The 17,917-nt window shown below is 48.7% G+C and overlaps 1 protein-coding gene across 3 annotated transcripts; it reads left to right on the forward strand.

Annotated features, from left to right (window-relative positions):
- Positions 1–2,046: 2,046 nt before the first annotated feature.
- Positions 2,047–13,271, forward strand: LOC140635433 (Fc receptor-like protein 2). 3 transcript variants are annotated; one of them, XM_072830106.1, is made up of 8 exons: positions 2,047–2,191; positions 3,181–3,201; positions 5,469–5,732; positions 5,932–6,204; positions 7,517–7,804; positions 8,094–8,372; positions 11,401–11,721; positions 12,896–13,271. In XM_072830106.1, the coding sequence occupies exons 1-8, from the start codon at positions 2,161–2,163 to the stop codon at positions 12,916–12,918; spliced, it is 1,500 nt and encodes a 499-aa protein (XP_072686207.1). In that variant the 5' UTR covers positions 2,047–2,160; the 3' UTR covers positions 12,919–13,271. The 3 variants fall into 3 exon arrangements, with proteins under 3 accessions (XP_072686207.1, XP_072686208.1, XP_072686209.1); XM_072830107.1 differs by having other exon boundaries at positions 5,932–6,177; XM_072830108.1 differs by lacking the exons at positions 11,401–11,721; positions 12,896–13,271 and adding an exon at positions 9,683–9,893 and having other exon boundaries at positions 2,048–2,191.
- Positions 13,272–17,917: the final 4,646 nt, after the last annotated feature.

Here is a 17,917-nt window from a genome sequence, read left to right on the forward strand (position 1 = left end):
CTATGCTGCCGAGCCTTTGTACTGCCCAGCCATGGGCTAGTGGCTCGTAATCTGATGTTCCTGGATCACTTCTGAAAGTTTTGAATCTCCCAATTACCTGAAAAATTCTTCTACTTTTGTCTTTGTGTATCTGGGGGAGGGTAAAGTGTCTACACATTATAGCAAGATCCCAAGGAGCGTGTAATAATGAAAAGCCACCACATTTGCTCTCAACTTATTTTATGCCGTTGGTTCATGGTTGGAGTGGTCCAGCAGCATCATTTCTTTCCTGCCTCTGATCCTGCTGTTCACCCCCGTCTCTGTCACACAATCTTGTTCTTCCTCAGACATTGCTTTGACTTAATTAAGCACTTTCCTCTCTTTCTCCCATGGATTGGAAGCTTACCCAGATCGTGTACTTGTCCTCACTTATAGAGGGTGAAGCATCAAAGAGGTTGCAAGATAGAACGCATATGGAAGCATGTGGGAGTGACTTCTCCGGTACCTTCCCTTCTCCCACAAGGTCAACAAGTCAGGCCTGGAGTCTGAGCCCTCAGATGCTGCTCCCTCCAGCTGGCCGCTCCCCAGAGACCCTAAATGTGAATCAGCAGAGAAAGGCCTGCACTTGTCAGCCTAGATAAGCTCTGGCTTACTCCAACTCCTGTGCACACTCTGTATGTTTGGAGCACACCTACTGAGAAGTCATGAATGTCTACAGCCAGGTTACAAAGAGCTACCTCTGGAAGTTGGATCTGAAATTGTCAGCCAGAAAGTGTTCATTTGTCTTGTTTATTTCTTTTTTTCCAGTATTGCTCCTGAGAGTAGTTGACTGGAGAGGATCCAGGTGTTCTGCTTTGTCTTATCCCAGGGATCAACCCACTGATGGTGGCATTGGGTGGAAATGGGCAGATTCCAACATAAAGAGAGAAAGACTTTTGGTGGGAAGGAGCTTCTAATGCTGGTGTAACTTTTTCTCCCCCACTAGTCACTCACCCACCACACCCCAGATGCATCCTGTGCCTTTCTCTGCTGCTCTGTGCCCTGGGAGGCTGACACCTGCCACTGGCATCAGCCAGCCTCTCTGGCTTCTTCCTGGGCCCTGGACACAGGAAGAGAAGAGCAAGGTCAGGTCTTTCTGCCTCCCTCTCAGCGTTGGCAGCTGTCTCTGGCAGTAGCTATGTCCCTTCCAGTCACAACTCCACCTGCAAACCAGTGGCCCCAGTTCTCATAGGGCTTTTCCAATGATCCTCCTCCCCATGCCAACTCACCACTGGGGGCTGCCACAGCACCCCACCACAGCTGGTCTCTGGGTGGCCTTAACCCTTCAAGCCTATTCACATCTAGTAGGCAGTTCCTTCATTCAGCCCCTTCTTTTAACCACCAGAGTGGATTCTATTTCCAGCCAGATACAAGGGCTCTCTTCCTAACTTTATTCTTGAACTCTGGAGTGTGAGGGGACAGATCTGAGCTGTCCTGTGTGTGCTAAGGTCCTTCGGATCACTTCCAGGTAGTTCAGAGCTAATGCCTCAGGTTAATACCCCAGGATGCTCATATGACTTCTGCCATTCTGCACACATGTGTGTGCAGCATCTCATTGGCAGAGGTGACTTGGGTGGGAGTGGGATCGCATTCTCCTGATCCCCTGGATCAGGAGTGCCCAATCATCTCCTCCTGTGGTCTGGGTGGGTCTCTGTAGAGCAGCATCCATGCACGCTGGAAGGTGTGTCAGCGGAGCTGCGCAGCAAGCCATACACACTGAGCCGCAGCAGCAGGTTGCTCTTTCCCTTTGAAAGAGACCAGGCATGTGATGTGGATCTTGGCAGGGTCAGAACTCAGTCAAAATTCTCTGAAAACCAAAAAGAGTTAGAAAGCTTCCCTAAGAGGATTTTAGGCTCAGGGTGAAGACACCTTACATTTTAAGGAGCATTTCTGATCAATACACATACATCTGAGTAACTCTGTGAAAGAGAACATTTATATTCTCAGCACCCATAGGGCTAAGGGTGGGAACAATGCTGACTGGCAAACAGAGAGCTTTCCTACTTCCTTTTTTATTTTTCTATAAAATCCCTGCTGAGCCACAGTTCCCAATCCTGGCTTCACAGTCCATGGGGATAGACGCTGCTCTAGGACCTGAGCTGCCTCTTACCATCGTTGGGAGAACATCTCACTGCCAATCTCATGTTGCTGTGGCCACTGCTTCTGCTCCTCAGTGAGTAAGATGCTGGAGCAGGACTTGGGTGGAGCCGGGGCAGAACCACCTGTGCCCAGGCATCCCAGAACCTGCTCTTGAGCACACGTCTCTCTAATGGGATGAGTAAGGAGGCACCCCAGCTTCTAACTCAGGACCAGTAGGCATCATGCGAATCAGGACTGAGCAGAGCAGGTTCCCAGGAAAACAAAGGACTATGCATCTCTTTTGCAAATACTAACGCCCTTCTCTCTTTTGAAAACACCCATTTCTGCTTCTATCTCTGGGAAAATCAGAACACTTCTTAAAAGGATATCAGAGGAATGTTCTCTTAGGGCAAAGTATATTTCCAGCCTGCTGAAATCCTACTCTTCCCAGCCCCACTCTCACACCAAGCAACCATGTCCGGGGGGACTCATGTCTTACTCTCCTTGCCTTACACTTTGGAGTGGCTTCAAGTCCTGCCAACTGTAGATGAGACCACAGCTTCTGCTGATAAATCTGACCCTTGCACACGGATGTAAACACAGGGCTAGATGAGGAATAGGGAAGAAGGGAGAAACAGCATCCATGAGATGCGAGTGGCCACCTCGGGTTCTTCCTGGCTTCCGTGTGGCCAGCAGGTAGGCAACCTGTCTTAAACAAGAGTCAGTCTTAAAAAGAAGGTGTGAGAGGAGCACATACAGCATGAGACGTTCTTGAGAATTTGGCGATCTAGTAATCAGCTCTGGTGGGGGGGGGGAGCTATGTTTATGAGCCTTTTTGGAGTCTTGAGCACTTGATTCTATGGGAAGTTGTGAATGAGGGAAGGAAGCAAGCAGGGCAAGAGGGAGAAAGGATAAGCGGAATGAGAGGAGGAGGATGGAAGGGACGAGAAGTGGGGGTAGAAGGAAGAAGGCATGGAGGAAAGGGGGCAGAGAGACTGGCTGGGGAGGGGGCTGGAGGTCACAACGTCCCTAGAAAGTCTGCAGCCCCTGGGCCAGTGGTAATCTCTGCCTCTTCTCTTGCAGCTGCTGCGGGTGTGCAGTCTGGTGAGTTATCCTCTTTGTTCTCCTCCGACTCTGGGAGGCTCCCTCTGCCGGCGAGGCAGGTGCTACCTGTCTCACCTCCCAGCTGGGGCTGCAAGGACCAGGGCCAGCACCAGGGTGGGGGTGAGTGGGAGGCTGGTCCCCACTGGGCAGTTCGGTCTCTGCACCACTACCTGCCTGCCTGATGAGCTAAAGGTGTGACCCGACCCTGTCAGGGCAGTGAAATCTCTTCTTGCTGCTGAGCCCTGGGACCAGAGAGAAGTTACCCAAGAAGGGAGAGCAAACCTTACACAGTTACTGTTGGGTAAACATTCTCCTGGTTCTAGACCCCCAACTGCACCAGAGGCTGTGACGGAAAACACATTTACCACAGAGAGGCAACCAGAGGCAAGGGAGAAGCTGTACCTAAAACAGGACCATCTCCTGAACATTTCCTTGGATGGCAAAAGAATCACACCTAACTTGTTTCATATTATAGGACTGGAAAGTTACATTTTCTCCTTTAATTTCTCTTTCAAGGAAGTATTCACTCTCCTACAAGAAAGGGAGTAGAGGGCATCCTTACATATCTGATAACTTTGATATCTGATGATACAAACTGTATTACAACTGCCCTGACTTGAAGCAAGAATGTTCTCTGGACTATCCTAGGATCCAGTGAGGTGTGTGTGTGTGTGTGTGTGTGTGTGTGTGTGAGAGAGAGAGAGAGAGAGAGAGAGAGAGAGAGAGAGAAGGTTGTGCCTTGTTCTGGGGAATGGGTCTGTAAGTCCAACATCGAAGTTAAAGCCTCTCCCCCAAGTATCTCCCAGCCAGATCCTGGTTCCAGACTCAGAGTCATCTCTTACCTATCTCTAGCCCTGCCATTACCCTGAACCCAGTCACACGAGTCTTCTTTCTAATTCTTTAATCAAATTAACTTCATCTTTATCATTTTCCCTGAAAACCTTGCCCAATCTCCATGTGGAGGAAGAAAACTTTTGGCCTCCAGGAAGGCTCAAGACGTGTCTCTCTCTTGGTGCTTCTGACCCACTGCCGTGCCCACCTCCTGGTCCCCCAGTGAGCCTTCTGATGTTGCCGAGCAGTCCAGGGGAACCAGTGGTCTCTGAACTTATTAAGAACAAAAATTCTAAGCGTGCACGTGCAACATGTTCCATAAATAGAGATCCCTAGAGGGAAATAATGTGTGCATTGCAAAACACATGAAAAATTGAAAAGATGAGAAAATGCTTTATATGATATCAAGTCCCACCTCTTTATGGATTCCACTTTGGAGATTTGACCAAGAGCCCATGCGAGGGTGGTCGGCCTTCTGAGGCAGTACCCTGAGAGCTAGCATACCCTCCCTCTATAGTAAACTCACAGCTACAGAGCAGAGCCTTCGTATGAAACAAACACTCCTGGCCTTACCTCTTTCTACATCCTCTTCCTCTGTCCAACTCTGCCTCTCTTTACACTGAAGGGGGATGAATGATCCAAAGTCAGGCCTGGGATTAGGCTTTTTTATTGGAACATCTCTGCAATTCAGCCCAATGCACTATGATTCTAAACTGAAATTTTATGATTCTAAACCTGAATTTCTAGCTAAGTTTTCAGCTGAAGAAATTTCCCCCCATAGCCCCAGGCTGCAGGGCTGGGTCATAGTGTATGGGGCTGGCTCTCCTTCCTCTGCACAAACTTGGAACTTCCAGCCTCAGCAGCCTGTTGGTTTCATTCCCCTGCTGGGGTAGATCCAAACACCATGCTGCCTTCAGCTCTGGGGACCACTCTCCTCCAAGGGGAGGAGCCCACTCCTACTCAAAGAGGCCATCCAGCAAAGGATTCTCAGAAGTCTCTGTAAAAGGTACTGATCCTCCAGCCCCAAGGCTACTGTCCCAGCAGATGGATTGTTTCAGTAGGGAGAAGACAATAAAGAAAGTGTTTGAATTGTACCATTAGGCTGAGCCTCCAAGGAGTGAGAGATGCAGAGAAAGTTGATCCTGGCTGCCACAGGAACATGTCACCTTGAATCCGTACAGAGATACAAGTGTCATTCAGAAATCTGTATTTGGTCTGGAAATGGGATTGAAACCTTTAAAAACAGACATAACAGGATATACGGACGATGTCACTAAGGGTTCCCAAGGGATCTGTCCTGTGCAGCTGTGTGTGTGTGTGTGTGTGTGTGCACAAGTGCACACATCATCCCCCCTGCCCCATGTGAGTGGGAGTCAGGGTGCCGGGACCAGGCAGGGTGTCCTGCTCGCACTGCGGGTGTTTGACATCTTTTGCAGACTGGTTGAGCATTGACATGCCCAGCTACGCCTATGAAGGAGACGAGGTGGTTGTGAAGTGCTCTGGGGAAAGGAATAACAGAATAATGACACTGACGTACTACAAGGATGGATCCCTGTTAGCCACTTACCACAATCTCTCGAGCTATACCATTTCCAACGCAAGACCCAGCGACAGCGGCTCTTATTCCTGTGAGGCCAACAGGAAATTCTTCTTTGTACATAAGACAGAAAAAACAAGATCTGTATGGCTTACTGTCCAGGGTGAGACCTCAGTGTTCAAGGGCCTGTGAGTTGGGAGGGCGGGCACCAGGGTGCAGGGTAGGGAATACCAGCCCAGGAGGGAGAAAGGAAGGGTGGCTGTGTGTCCTTGGGTCTGGGTCTGTGAGTCCTGCTCACCGGACACCTCTTGGATGGCTCTCCACACTCCCCGACAGCTGACCTGTTTCATCTCTTCCTCCAGACCTGTTTCCACCCCCCACACTCACAATCCGGCCCATTGAGGGGAGCTCAGTGACCGTGTCCTGTGACACCTGGCTTCCCTGGAACAGGTCAGACACCCAGCTTCACTACTCCTTCTTCAGGGATGACCACACCCTGATATCAAACGGGAGCTCATCAGAGTTTCAGATCCCGGCCATAGGGAAGGGGGACTCGGGATACTACTGGTGTGAGGTGGCTACAGCGTCCCACAGCGTCTCGAAGCAAGGTCAGCGGTCCCACGTGCTCGTGCAGAGTGAGTCCCAGGGGCAGCGCTGCAGGCTGGGTCGGGCAGAGAAAAGCAGGGCGCCCCTGGGGAGACCTGGGTCTCTTCTTTCCTGCTGTGTTTCCCCTGTCCCTGCGGGCATGGCGGGTATGTGGCCATAGGGATCCCCGCTCCTCAGGCTCTGCTCTGTCAGTAGCGACAGGAGGAGAAGCACCATTTCCCTAGAGCTCTACTCTCCCAGTCAGCAAAGTGATCATTATAAGCTCTCCCTGGAGCACCTTCTGCAGGACACTGAGTATGCTCAGCACACACAAGATAAATAACCATCATCTCCATCCTCAAGGAGCTGTCACCAGCCAGGAGGCACCCTAAAGCCAGGGAGAGCCACGGAGGAACAGGGAACAGTAGTCACAGTAACAGGAGTGGCAGAAAGAGCCCCCAGCACTGATACAACACTTCTTGAATGCCGGGCCTGAGGCCAGGCAGCTGTGCTCAGTCCCAGAAGAACAACTCTGGCACCCAGAGATCCCTGTTTCACACACAAGGAAATAAATGGAAAGCACAGAATAGCCAAGCAACCTGCCCAGGGTAACCCAGCATGTAAGCAGCACAGCTGAAATGGGAACCCAGACACACTGGTGCCAGCATCTGCCCTTGTAGCCACCTGATACACCCTGCTCAGCCATGTGGGTGATGAACAGTGTGGACAATGGCTGCCAGTTGCTGGACACCTCCTCCAGTGTGACATCCAGTGCGACACCTCCAGTGTGCCCCTCAGTGTGACACCTCCAGTGTGACATCCAGTGCAACTCTTCCAGTGTGACCCCCAACACAACAGCTCCAGTGTGACAGCTCCAGTGTGACCCCTAGTGTGACCTCCAGTTTGACACCTCCTGAGCCACAGCTGCTATGGATGGATTCCACCTTCATCATCATGTGAGCTCTGTCAAGCTAGTATGAGTCTGCGCTCTATGAGGAAACTCAGAGTCAGAGAGATTAACAGATGCACCAAGATCATGTGATGAATAAGAGGCAGACCCAGCCTGTGCTCCTCCTGCCGTCCAGCTGTCCTACCGTCCTGCTGTCCTGCCTCCCTGGCATGTTGGAAATGAGGAGGCAGCAAGGTCACTGAGGGGCTGGTCATTATTGAGGGCTGATGAGTGTGAAGGAAGAGCAAGGCCGCAGTTTGGGGTATAGGGTGTGTGTGGGGTGGGCCTGCCGGGGACCTCAGCATGCTCCCTCCCCACCAAACACTCAGGTTCCAGCAACTGCACCTGCTCGGAAGCACAGCAGGACACCACCTCCACCCCAGACCCTCATCTGCCCTCTCGTGTCCATGCAGGTGTCCCAGTATCCGGAGTGCTCCTGGACACCCAGCCCCAGGGGGGCCAGGCGCTTGCAGGGGAGCCTCTGGTCCTCGTGTGCTCCGTGGCTGAAGGCACAGGGGACATCGCATTCTCCTGGCACAGAGAGGACACGGGGGAGCATCTGGGGAGGAAGCAGCAGCGTTCCCAGAGAGCAGAGCTGGAGATCCCTGCTGTCGGGGGGAGCCACATGGGGCGCTACTACTGCACGGCCGACAACGGCCACGGCCTCGCCCGCAGCGGAGCCCTGAACGTGACAGTCAGAGGTGAGCAACACTCCTAATTAGCCCGTGATCCCAACAGTCTCCTTCTGTGGCCGTGAGGGTGTGCCGGGGATAGCGAGGGGCAGGGCTGTGAAGAGGTTAAGACGCCGTCTGAACACGGCGGGATATCTCTGATAGTGGTGGGGAGGGGGCAAGGGGACACGAGGCATGCAGGGACAGAGAACTCATGGGCTGGAGGAGCCCTGCGAGGGCCCCAGGATGAGGACAGAGTGGGCTGTAAGTCTGTCCAGCAGGAAAGACGCTCTCTGACGGGGCCCCCTGTCTCCCTCAGCCCCAGCATCCCGCCCCGTCCTCACCCTCAGGGTGCCCGGGACTCGGGCCGTGGTGGGGGACGTGATGGAGCTTCACTGCGAGGCCCACAGGGGCTCTCCCCCCATCCTGTACCGGTTTTATTACGACGATGTGTTCCTGGGGAGCCGCTCGGCCACCTCTGGAGGAGGAGCGTCCTTCAAACTCTTCCTGACCGCAGAACATTCCGGAAACTACTCATGTGAGGCTGACAACGGCCTGGGGGCCCAGCGCAGCGAGGCGATAACACTCAGCGTCACAGGTAGGACACGGCTGTATCGCCCTCTAGACGACCAGGTGCGGTCCACCGTGCATCCTTCCTGCTGGATGATCCGGCCGCCGGGAACTGGCCTTCAGGCCTCGGGGCTCGGCTCGGCCTGGGCCTCAGTGCCTCATCCCTGCCCACCATCGCCTGCCCCCTGGCTCCTCGGGAGCCGGGAGCCGGGGTGCACCCTGTTTGCAGGGCTCTGTGCTGGGACCCGGCCGCGCTGGCAGTGGGGTCCGCGGGGTGCGCAGGGGACCAGGGGAGCACAGCACGCCCAAGGCTCACGGTGGGCAGGAGCTTCCACTGCCTCGTCAATGCTCAAGAAACAGTGGGAAAACCACCAACAGATTCAGGAATCCGAATTTTTATCTGGATTGTCTCACTCCAGCTCTTAGTTTACTGACAAGAAAATGAGATTTAGATTCAGTACCTTTGCCAGGTCACCCTGCCGCTGGGCGCAAAGGTGGAGCTGGAAGCGAGGGTCAGGAAACTGCGCCACCAGCCAGCATCACAGTGATCCCACGTTTCCCCTCTAACATGTCACCGTGGGGACGGTCCTCCCCTGCGACAGCCATCAGGTTCCTGCTGAGCCCTCCTTAGTCACCACGTCCTCGAGGCCAGTAGCTACATACGAATTGCTGACATCTTAGTTCAATTTTTTGCATCCTTATGTACAAAGGAGTTTTCTGTTTTGAACCATCCTCCTCTGGTTTTGGTGTCAGGGAGAGGTCAGCCTCGTAGGCATGATTTCAGCAGCGCCGTGTAGTTGCTGTGCCCTGCAGCAGGTTTAAAACGGTGCTGGATTCTCCTGCCGCCTGAAAAGTCTCTGGAATCAGCCTGAAGGACTTGCCGAGCTGTGAGACCTTGACCCCCATCATCAGATCTGCTTTTTTTCATTCTTCTTTCTAATTTTTCTATCTTTTATTAAAATAGTTTGGATATCTTTATCCAAAGAGTTGGGCATTTTATGCAGATTTTCATATTCATCACATCATGTTAGCCAGTCCCTCTCATCCAATTTTATAGAGCATCCACATTCATGATAAAAGCTCTCTGCTTAATTCCAACCCATTTGTATGGCTTCTTTCTGAAGCAGACTGGCCCAGGATGATCTCTTTTGTGGCTCTTTTTTGAGAGCCAGTCACAGTTTTAAAACTCAAATCTATTTGGGTTTTGGTTTTCTAGTTCATTTACTTCTCCTTCATCTTCAGTATATCTTTCCTCCTCTTTGCTTTAGGCTTATTCTATGTTGCTCCTTCTTTAACTTCTCAAATAAATGTTTATTTACTCTTTATCTTTATTTGCAGGTAGTAAATGCATCCAAAGCACATGTTTCGGGACTCCTGGGTGGCTCAGTGGTTGAGTATCTGCCTTCAGCTCAGGTTGTGATCCTGGGGTCCTGGGATCAAGTCCCACATTGGGTTCCCCGCAGGGAGCCTGCTTCTCCCTCTACCTATGTCTCTGCCTCTCTCTCTTTCTGTGTCTCTCATGAATAAATAAATAAAATCTTTTAAAAAAAATAAGGCAGATGTTTTTTCTAAGTACTGTTTTCATCCTCCCTTAGAAGTTTCGATAGCTAACATTTTCATTTGTTTAATTTCTAAAGTATGTAGGATATGGGTTTTCATTTCTTTTATAATTGGAGACTTATAATTTCTTACAAATAGTTTTCATATTTATCCTTTCATTTGTTAATTTCTTCTATATTTCTTCATCGTCCTTGTGGTTAAACTTGATTGAAGAATATAGCCTACATGCCTTTTACTTTTGGGAAGTTACTAAGAATGTTTTTATGGCCTAACACATAGTTGGTATCTTTGTAAATGCTGTACATGGAATTCGAGTTTATTTTTTATTTATTTATTTATTTATTTATTTATTTATTTATTTATTATTTGAGAGAGAGAGGGAGTGAGTCTGAGCAGGGGAAAGGGCAGAGGGAGAGGGACAGCAGACTTTCCGCTGAACACGGAGCCCGACATGGAGCTCCATCCCATGATCCTGAGACCACGACCTGAGCCAAAACCAAGAGTCAGATGCTCAACCGACTGAGCCACTCAGACACCCCTCTATACGGAATTTGTAAAGAATGTGAATTTTCTTTCTGGGATGTTCAAAGCTCAGTGTTTATTTTTCTATTAGATGAAGCTAGTTGCTTATCTCTTCAGTCTCCACAGCGTCTTACACATGCTTGATCCTTTCAATCTATGAGTTTCTGAGAATCACATTCACATTTTACCTATAATTCTTCTAGGTTTTCTGTTTCTGCAGGGGCTCTGCCATGAATTTGGTATTTGACTATGTCAGAAGGGGCACTTTGATTGCAAATGACAGAAATTCTGTACAAATTGTCTGGAGCCAGAGAAAAACAAGTGCAGGTGATGTGAGAGTCAGGACTGGACCTGTCTTAGTGCGCAGCTGGCTCTTACGATCCTGTCTTTGCCTTCCGGCTCTCTGCTGGGTCTCTCCATCATTTTTGTTCTCAGAAGGGAGGCTGGTCGCTGACAGCTCTGCCCTCCAACCCTCCTCTGCTGGAGACCCTCCAGAAAATGCCTCCTTACAAATCACTCCGGTTTAGAAAAGCGAACAAATGGGCAGAGCACAGACTAACCCTGTGGCATGCTCGTCGCCCTGCAGAGGGAGTGGGCTTGGGATCGGTGAGGCCAGCAATGGGGTGTGGAGGGGCTCTTAGAAGAAACCAGGCAGCTCATCCCACTGGAGTACTGGAGCCCTCAGCCTCCATCTCTAGAGAAGACCTCATTCTAGCCTTCTTCTGTTTTTCTAAGATCTTTCTGAGCTCCTGAAAACCAAGACATAAATTCCTATGTCCCTACTTCCTTTGGCTTCAGAACGCAGGGCTGCTTTTCCCAGGGGTCTTTAGGTGGGGCTGCCCTTAGGAGATGGATTCCCTCCATCAGCAGGCCTCTACCCCACCCCACCCCACCCCTGCAGACAGCCTCTCCCAGCACTGAGAGCTGCCAGAAGACCACAGTTCTGAGTGTGCCCTGACCCCTCCTGTTTGCAGAGCCCCCACCCAAAATCCGCTTGATAAATGGTCCCCACCGCTGTGAAGGGCTGGTGCAGGTGGAACGGGAAGGTCACTGGGGCACTGTGTGTGACGACGGCTGGGACACGAAGGACGTGGCTGTGGTGTGCCGGGAGCTGGGCTGTGGAGCGGCCAAGCACACGCCCCCGGGCAAGCTGTACCCGCCGCTGCCAGAGGAGGACCAGCCCATATTTATTCAAGTGGCCCTGTGCAACGGGACCGAGAACACGCTGGCTGAATGCGAGCAGGTTGAGATATTTGACTGTGAGCACAGCGAGGATGCAGGAGCAGTGTGTGAAGGTGCGTAAGGCAGAGCGTGGGGTGGAAACTGGCCCTCCAGCTCTGAGAACCTGGTCTCCGCTGCCACCGGCAGGCCTCCTTACTGTTCACCACACCTGCCCCTTCCTCAGAGCCGCTCACCTGTTGGACACACGGGGGTGGTCAGGACACAGCTTATGTGAGGTTAGCCCAGGGTCGCACAGGACTCTCCTGTGTGCTCCGTTATCACCCCATATCTCCCATCTCAAAAGACAAAGCTTTTGTGTCAAAACACTGATGTTCTCATAGCTGTGAACTGGAGCATAATAGTAGGGAAGTGATTACGAGGCCCCAGAATTGCAGAATTTGAGTGATTTTACTCCAGGCCACGCTGCTTATATTGCTCTGCCATCCCATCAGCGCTTCTGAGGCCTCTCCCTGAAACAACTCACTCGTCAGAATCATTCCCGGAATCGGAGGCAGGCTGGGCTGGCTGGGGAAGACCCAGGATTCCCGTGGGACCCTGGCCGGGTTGTGGGGGGGTGGGGGGAGGAAAGTCAGAAAGACTCTGGGCCCAAGGACACCAGCCCACAAAGCATCACGGAGAGGGTTCCCTGACAGTGGGGCGTGACTGGGTGGAGGCCAGCGGGACCTCACACCCGTCCCCAGGCCACGGCTCTGCTGGAGCACCCCAGCCCCTCGGGCCAGGAGTAGGGGAGCAGCCTTGGGGAGTCCTGTGGACAGATGAAGGTCTTCAGAACCACTGGACCAGTGCCAGGTGTCAGGAGCACATAAAGGCCTGCAGCCTGTTCAGGGACACGGCATCGGAGTTGGGCACCGGGAGGGATCTGGGATTTAGGGTCAGCTGTGCGGGGCTTCAGGCCTGTCTCCCCCACTCCCCAGCCATTCAAGTAGCAAACTTTTCTGACACTCACTATCTCTGTTGGAGAAGTGGGACAATACCTGGTCCCACACCCTCATGGAACTGGGGCAGATCAAACACTCATCACTCATAGAGACGTCTCGTGAAGAGCAAGGTCTGGGAGGAGGCCCCACCTGCAGATTTGGGACAGTCTCCACTGGAGGGTGGGCCTGGGGCTGGGGCCGGCCCTCTTCCTTACTCTGGGCCTCACTTCTCAGGGGAGACCCCTGATTTCTCTGGACAAGCCCTTCCTGGACCGTCCCCTCCTAACCACCTTCTTTCTTCTCTCTGCAGCATTCTTGCCCCATTTTACTTGAAGACCACAGGCCTCAGCTTCTCTCCCCTGGGGCCTTACATGCCAGGTGGGCCTGAACCTTTCACCTGTGGCTCCCACAGCCCCTCAGCAGGACTACACGAGCGCCTCAACCCAGCTGTATTTGGGGCCACACCCAGCTCCCAAAGGAGCCAAATTTGGTAACACCCTGGCCCAGACCCTGCATGTTCCAGCCTCTTCTCAGGGATTTTTGGGAAGCTCCAGTGCTGTCTCCTTGGAGAGCTGTGGCATCTCCTGAGGACAGGACAAACCAGGAATGAATTGAGATGGGCCTTGCATCTGCTAGAAATGTGGGCCTGTAAAACAGACAAAATAAAAGAAAATGTGGGCATTTCAGTTCCATCCTCTTTTTTTTTAAGATTTATTTATTCTAGAGAAAGAGAACAAGTGGAGGGAGGGGCAGAGGCAGAGGGGGAGAATCTCAAGGAGACTCCATGCTGGCCGAGTAGCTGGACGTGGGGCTGGATCCCACAACCCTGAGATCATGACCTGAGCTGGAATCAAGAGTCAGACACTCGGCCAACCGAGCCACCCAGGCGCCCCTGCATTTCCATTCTAAGTGTCTTGGGAAGAAACTAGCTTTTAAAATTTTTCTTTTTAAAACACTTTCTTAAGTTACACATATAAAACACATTAGACAAACAAGAAAGGAAAAGTCAGCCAAGATTCTAATATCCAGAAGTAACTGCTGTTATTATGCTGATTCTTCTAAAGCGTTTTTTATGAATGTATGAATATATTTGAATGATGGTGTAGTTGTGAGTTTATTGTACTGTAAACCACATGTTACTTTATTCTGCTTGTTAAATTTAACAACACAACGTTAACAGACATTTTATATACGGGTCTGTGAGTGTGTGTGTACATAGGTTTTAAGCTAAAACTGTCTTCTCGAGGAGAATCCTGATTCAGAAACGTACTTTGCTGAATACCAATTGGGCTTGGGTCTGCGTGTGGAGAGTGAAGGAAGGTAAAAAGCCATATGCTTCAGGTGGGGACCAGAACAACAAGACTCTCAACTTCAGTCATGTCCAAGTCTCAAAAAACACTTGAGTGGGTGGTTCCTTTTAGAAATTAGTAACAAAGTTTTGAATCTGAGTGGATATGGGGAGAAGAAAATTGGATATATATATATATATATATATATATATATATATATGGAATATATTTTGATAGGTAATTTACTGAGCCCGTATTATGGGCTAGGTTCTACATGCTAGCTCCTTATATCATTAGTAAAGCTTCAGAAGGTATTTTGGTATATTAACCGTGATTGCATTAGGTTTGTGTTGAAATAAGAAGTTACCTTTAGGAGGATTTGACATTTTTACAGTGCAATCTTTCGTCCCAAGGCCAAGCTATCTCACACCATTTATTCTTTGTTTAGATCTGTGAGTAGAGTTGAAATTTTTTTTTATCTTTTAAGTTCTACATATTTCTCATCAGTTTTATTTTTAGAATTTTTTCAAGATTTCGTTTGTTTATTCATGAGAAACAGAGAGAGGCTGAGAATAGGCAGAGGGAGTAGCAGGATCCCTACAGGGAGTCGGATGTGGGACTCGATCCCAGGACCCCAGTACCACAACCCGAACCAAAGGCAGATGCTCAACCACTGAGCCACCCAGGTGTCCCTAGATTTTTTTAAACTAAAGCCATTGTATAGAATTTTTTCCCATCATATTTCCTAAATGTTTTTTATTTTTTATAAATGATTTATTTATTTGAGAGACAGAGAGAGAGAGCACCAGCAGTGGGAGCGGCAGAGAGAGAGAGAGAGAGAGACAGAATTTCAAGCAGACCCCTCGTTGAGTGCAGAGCCTGATGTGGGGCTCGATCCCACCACCCTGAGATCGTGAACTGAGCTGAAACCAAAAGTTGGACACTTAACGGACTGCACCACCCAGGGCCCCCTAGATGTTTATTTTAGTACATAGGTGCATTGCTGGGTTTTTTACCAGCTGATTGTGGACCAGTCTTGCACAGAGTTCTCCTGCCTTTGCTAACGTCATTTACTCTCCTCAGGTCTCTGGGCGTATAGTCCTATCTGCAGATGAGACAGTCCTGCTTCCTTCTGCTGGTATATAACACAGCACATGCTTCCTTCTCTCCCCAGAAGCATTAGCCAGCCTTTCCAGAACAATGTTAAGTACCCATGAGGGTAAAAGGCATCCTTGCTTTCTACCAAATGTAACTGCTATGTTGTGTGAGTTTCACCATTAGCTGTGATACTGGCTTTTAATTTAAAATATATGCACTTATAGCATCAAGAAATTACCTTCTACCCAAAATTAATAAGAATTTTACTTACTGTTTAATCAGAAGGAGATGTTGAATTTTTAAAATATTTCTCCATTACCCTTTAACTTAATATGGTAAATTACTTTAATAGATGCTCTAATAATGAATGCATCTCTCAACTCTCCCTGCCTGTGATGTTTGGGTTCCAAGAAGAATCTCTCAACCAGTGGTTTTCCTTTAACTATTCCACAACTATTCAGAAGACAGTTGAACGATTTTGCCCTTAAAAGAAGTCTGATGCAGAACCCTCAATGTAACCACAACAGTGAAGATTAATTCCCCGCTGAATGTGACAGCATCTTACAGGGGATTTTTGCATCGATATTTATAATAAGGGTTTGTAGCTTTTGATTCTTTCTGTTGAAAACTTTAATATCAACATTGTGTCAGTTTCTTATCTTATGCAGTATTTTGATTACCATTATTCTCTGCTCAGCAATATCAGTTTTATTTTCTTCTTTGAACTCAAAGCTGATTTAAAGCAGAGGTTTAAAAAAAAAATACCCCATGGAAGGAGTTTTCCCCTCATTCTGTGATTTTTAAAATAATTTAAATTACATGTATAATTTTTAAATGTTTCCTTTGGGACTTCAGACATGATTAGTTTTTGTGCATAATCGACAAGTACTTAACAGAAAGTGCGTTCTCTGTCCCCCAGGATGGAGAGCCCAGCATAGGGACATCGTCCTCATCCTACTGTTTGGATCGCACACATCCTTACCTTTACCTGTCTGATCCCAGGTGGATCCATAGGCTCCTCACTGCACTGAAGTCTGTTTCTACTTCCTGTGGTCCACAGGTCGGGGTGTCGACGTCGAGGTCTTTAACTCCAGAGGTTTGTGAGCTCAGAGCCTCCCATGGAAGGCTTTTCCACTGCCCATCAGACTCCTGCCTCGATGACTCTCTGAGGTTCTTCCACATGGGACTTTTCCAGCCACTTCCTTTGCGAGCAATGCACTGAATGCAGGACTGAGCTTTGGTTTTGCACCAAATACAAAATTGTCTGTTTTATGACACATTTGTTCTACATTGTATTTTCTCTTCCTAATGCTTCTTTCCTTTTTTGTGTGTGTTTTGTTTTCCTTCCTCTTCATTTTGTAGCTCAGATGCAGAGTTCATCCTGCATGGCTCACTCCTAATGTCAGCCACACCAACTTTTTCCAGTTTTCTTTATTTATAGTCTGTGTCTTTGATTTCTACCCTAATTCCCTAGACTAATGTGTTTGAGAGTTCCCTTCATTTAAATGTATTATTTTCTGTGAACCTAAATTTTTCATTTACATAACGTATGGCACTATTTTTCACTTGGTGCTCTTTTTGATCCATCCATGTTGCTGTGTGTACATCTAGTCCACCACTCCTAACTTGTGCACATTGTTCTACCACCCTCTCCTTATCCGATCCCGCAGCGATGGACACCTACATTACCCCCAACTTGTCGCTACTTCAAACTCTGACAAACTCCAACAGACCCCTCTTTCCTGTCCCACCTTGGACCGTGTGAGAATTTCTTTGGATACATACCCAGAAGTGGACCTCAGGTAATGAGTAAGGGTAGGTGGTCCTCCAAATTGCTCCTGCTCCTAAAAGTACATGAACGTTACCTAGCCCGACATCTGAGGCAACACGTGGCATTGTTTAGTGTTATAATTTTGCCAACCCAATGGACATAAAGAGAGATCTCATGGTGTTTTTGTTTCCATTTTTCTGATTATCAGTAAGTAAGGATTTGGGGGACTTCCTCTCCCGTGAAACAATGGTTTGCCCATTTCCTTAATACTATTTTTGTCTTTTTCTAGTTGAGATCCATGAGCTAATGCTTTCTTTAAATAAGTCTTTTGCTTGTTCTTGACTTTGCAAATGTTACCTCCATTCTGTTGCCTGTCAGCTTTGGCCATCAGTCTTCTTTGAGCAGGATTTTTTGTTTTCATACAAATTCATTAATTCTTCATCTTTTAATTTGTGTTTGTGTAAGAAGTCCTTCCCAACCATAAAGTCATAATGAAAACCTCCTAGATTATCTTCTCCTGATTTTATAGTTTGACTTTTTATGGACTAGGTTTTGTAGAGCTCATTTTACATTTGATATTAGGTATAGATCCATTTCTTTTTCTCCAGACAGTAAGCCAGTTTTCCCAACATAATGTACTAAAGAAGCCATGCATTGCCATTATTCAGTCTTCTTACATACATGGGGCCTATCTGTTCCATTGCTTTGCTTAATTTTGCACATACATTATGCTGCTTTTGTTACTCTGGCCTTCTAATATGTTAATATCTGATAACATAAGACCCTTCATTGTTATTCTTATCAAAGTTATTTTTTTGTCAAAAATGTTTACTAAAGTCTTTTACAGATTTTTATTATTCTATAAAAATTTTAGAGTAAGGATGTTGAATTGCTCAAACTGTCCAAATGGGATTTTTATTGGGATTTTCCTGAATTTATAGATTAATTGGAGAGAGGCAGTGGTGGTGAGCCTTCCCACATCCCCATTCATCTGCGTTGTCTGGCCTGTTTGGTAAATAGACCAAGTCAGCTTACCCTTGGTACCTGCCATGGTAGCTTTAGACCTGGCAAATGATTCTCGCCTTTACTCCTCTTGGGGGAGACGACCCAAAGCATCTGCAGTGGTTGATCACTGTCCTACCAACTCTTCAGCCCTCTCTCATCTAATTACAAG

This window comes from Canis lupus, chromosome 6 (genome assembly GCF_048164855.1).
Source record: "Canis lupus baileyi chromosome 6, mCanLup2.hap1, whole genome shotgun sequence".
Lineage (NCBI taxonomy): Eukaryota > Metazoa > Chordata > Mammalia > Carnivora > Canidae > Canis > Canis lupus.

Coding starts and splice junctions, on each gene's coding strand:
- LOC140635433 (XM_072830106.1), top strand. CDS start 2,161: ATGTTGCTGTGGCCACTGCTTCTGCTCCTCA. Junction 2,192..3,180: donor GCCACTGCTTCTGCTCCTCA/GTGAGTAAGATG, acceptor CTTCTCTTGCAG/CTGCTGCGGGTGTGCAGTCT. Junction 3,202..5,468: donor TGCTGCGGGTGTGCAGTCTG/GTGAGTTATCCT, acceptor CATCTTTTGCAG/ACTGGTTGAGCATTGACATG.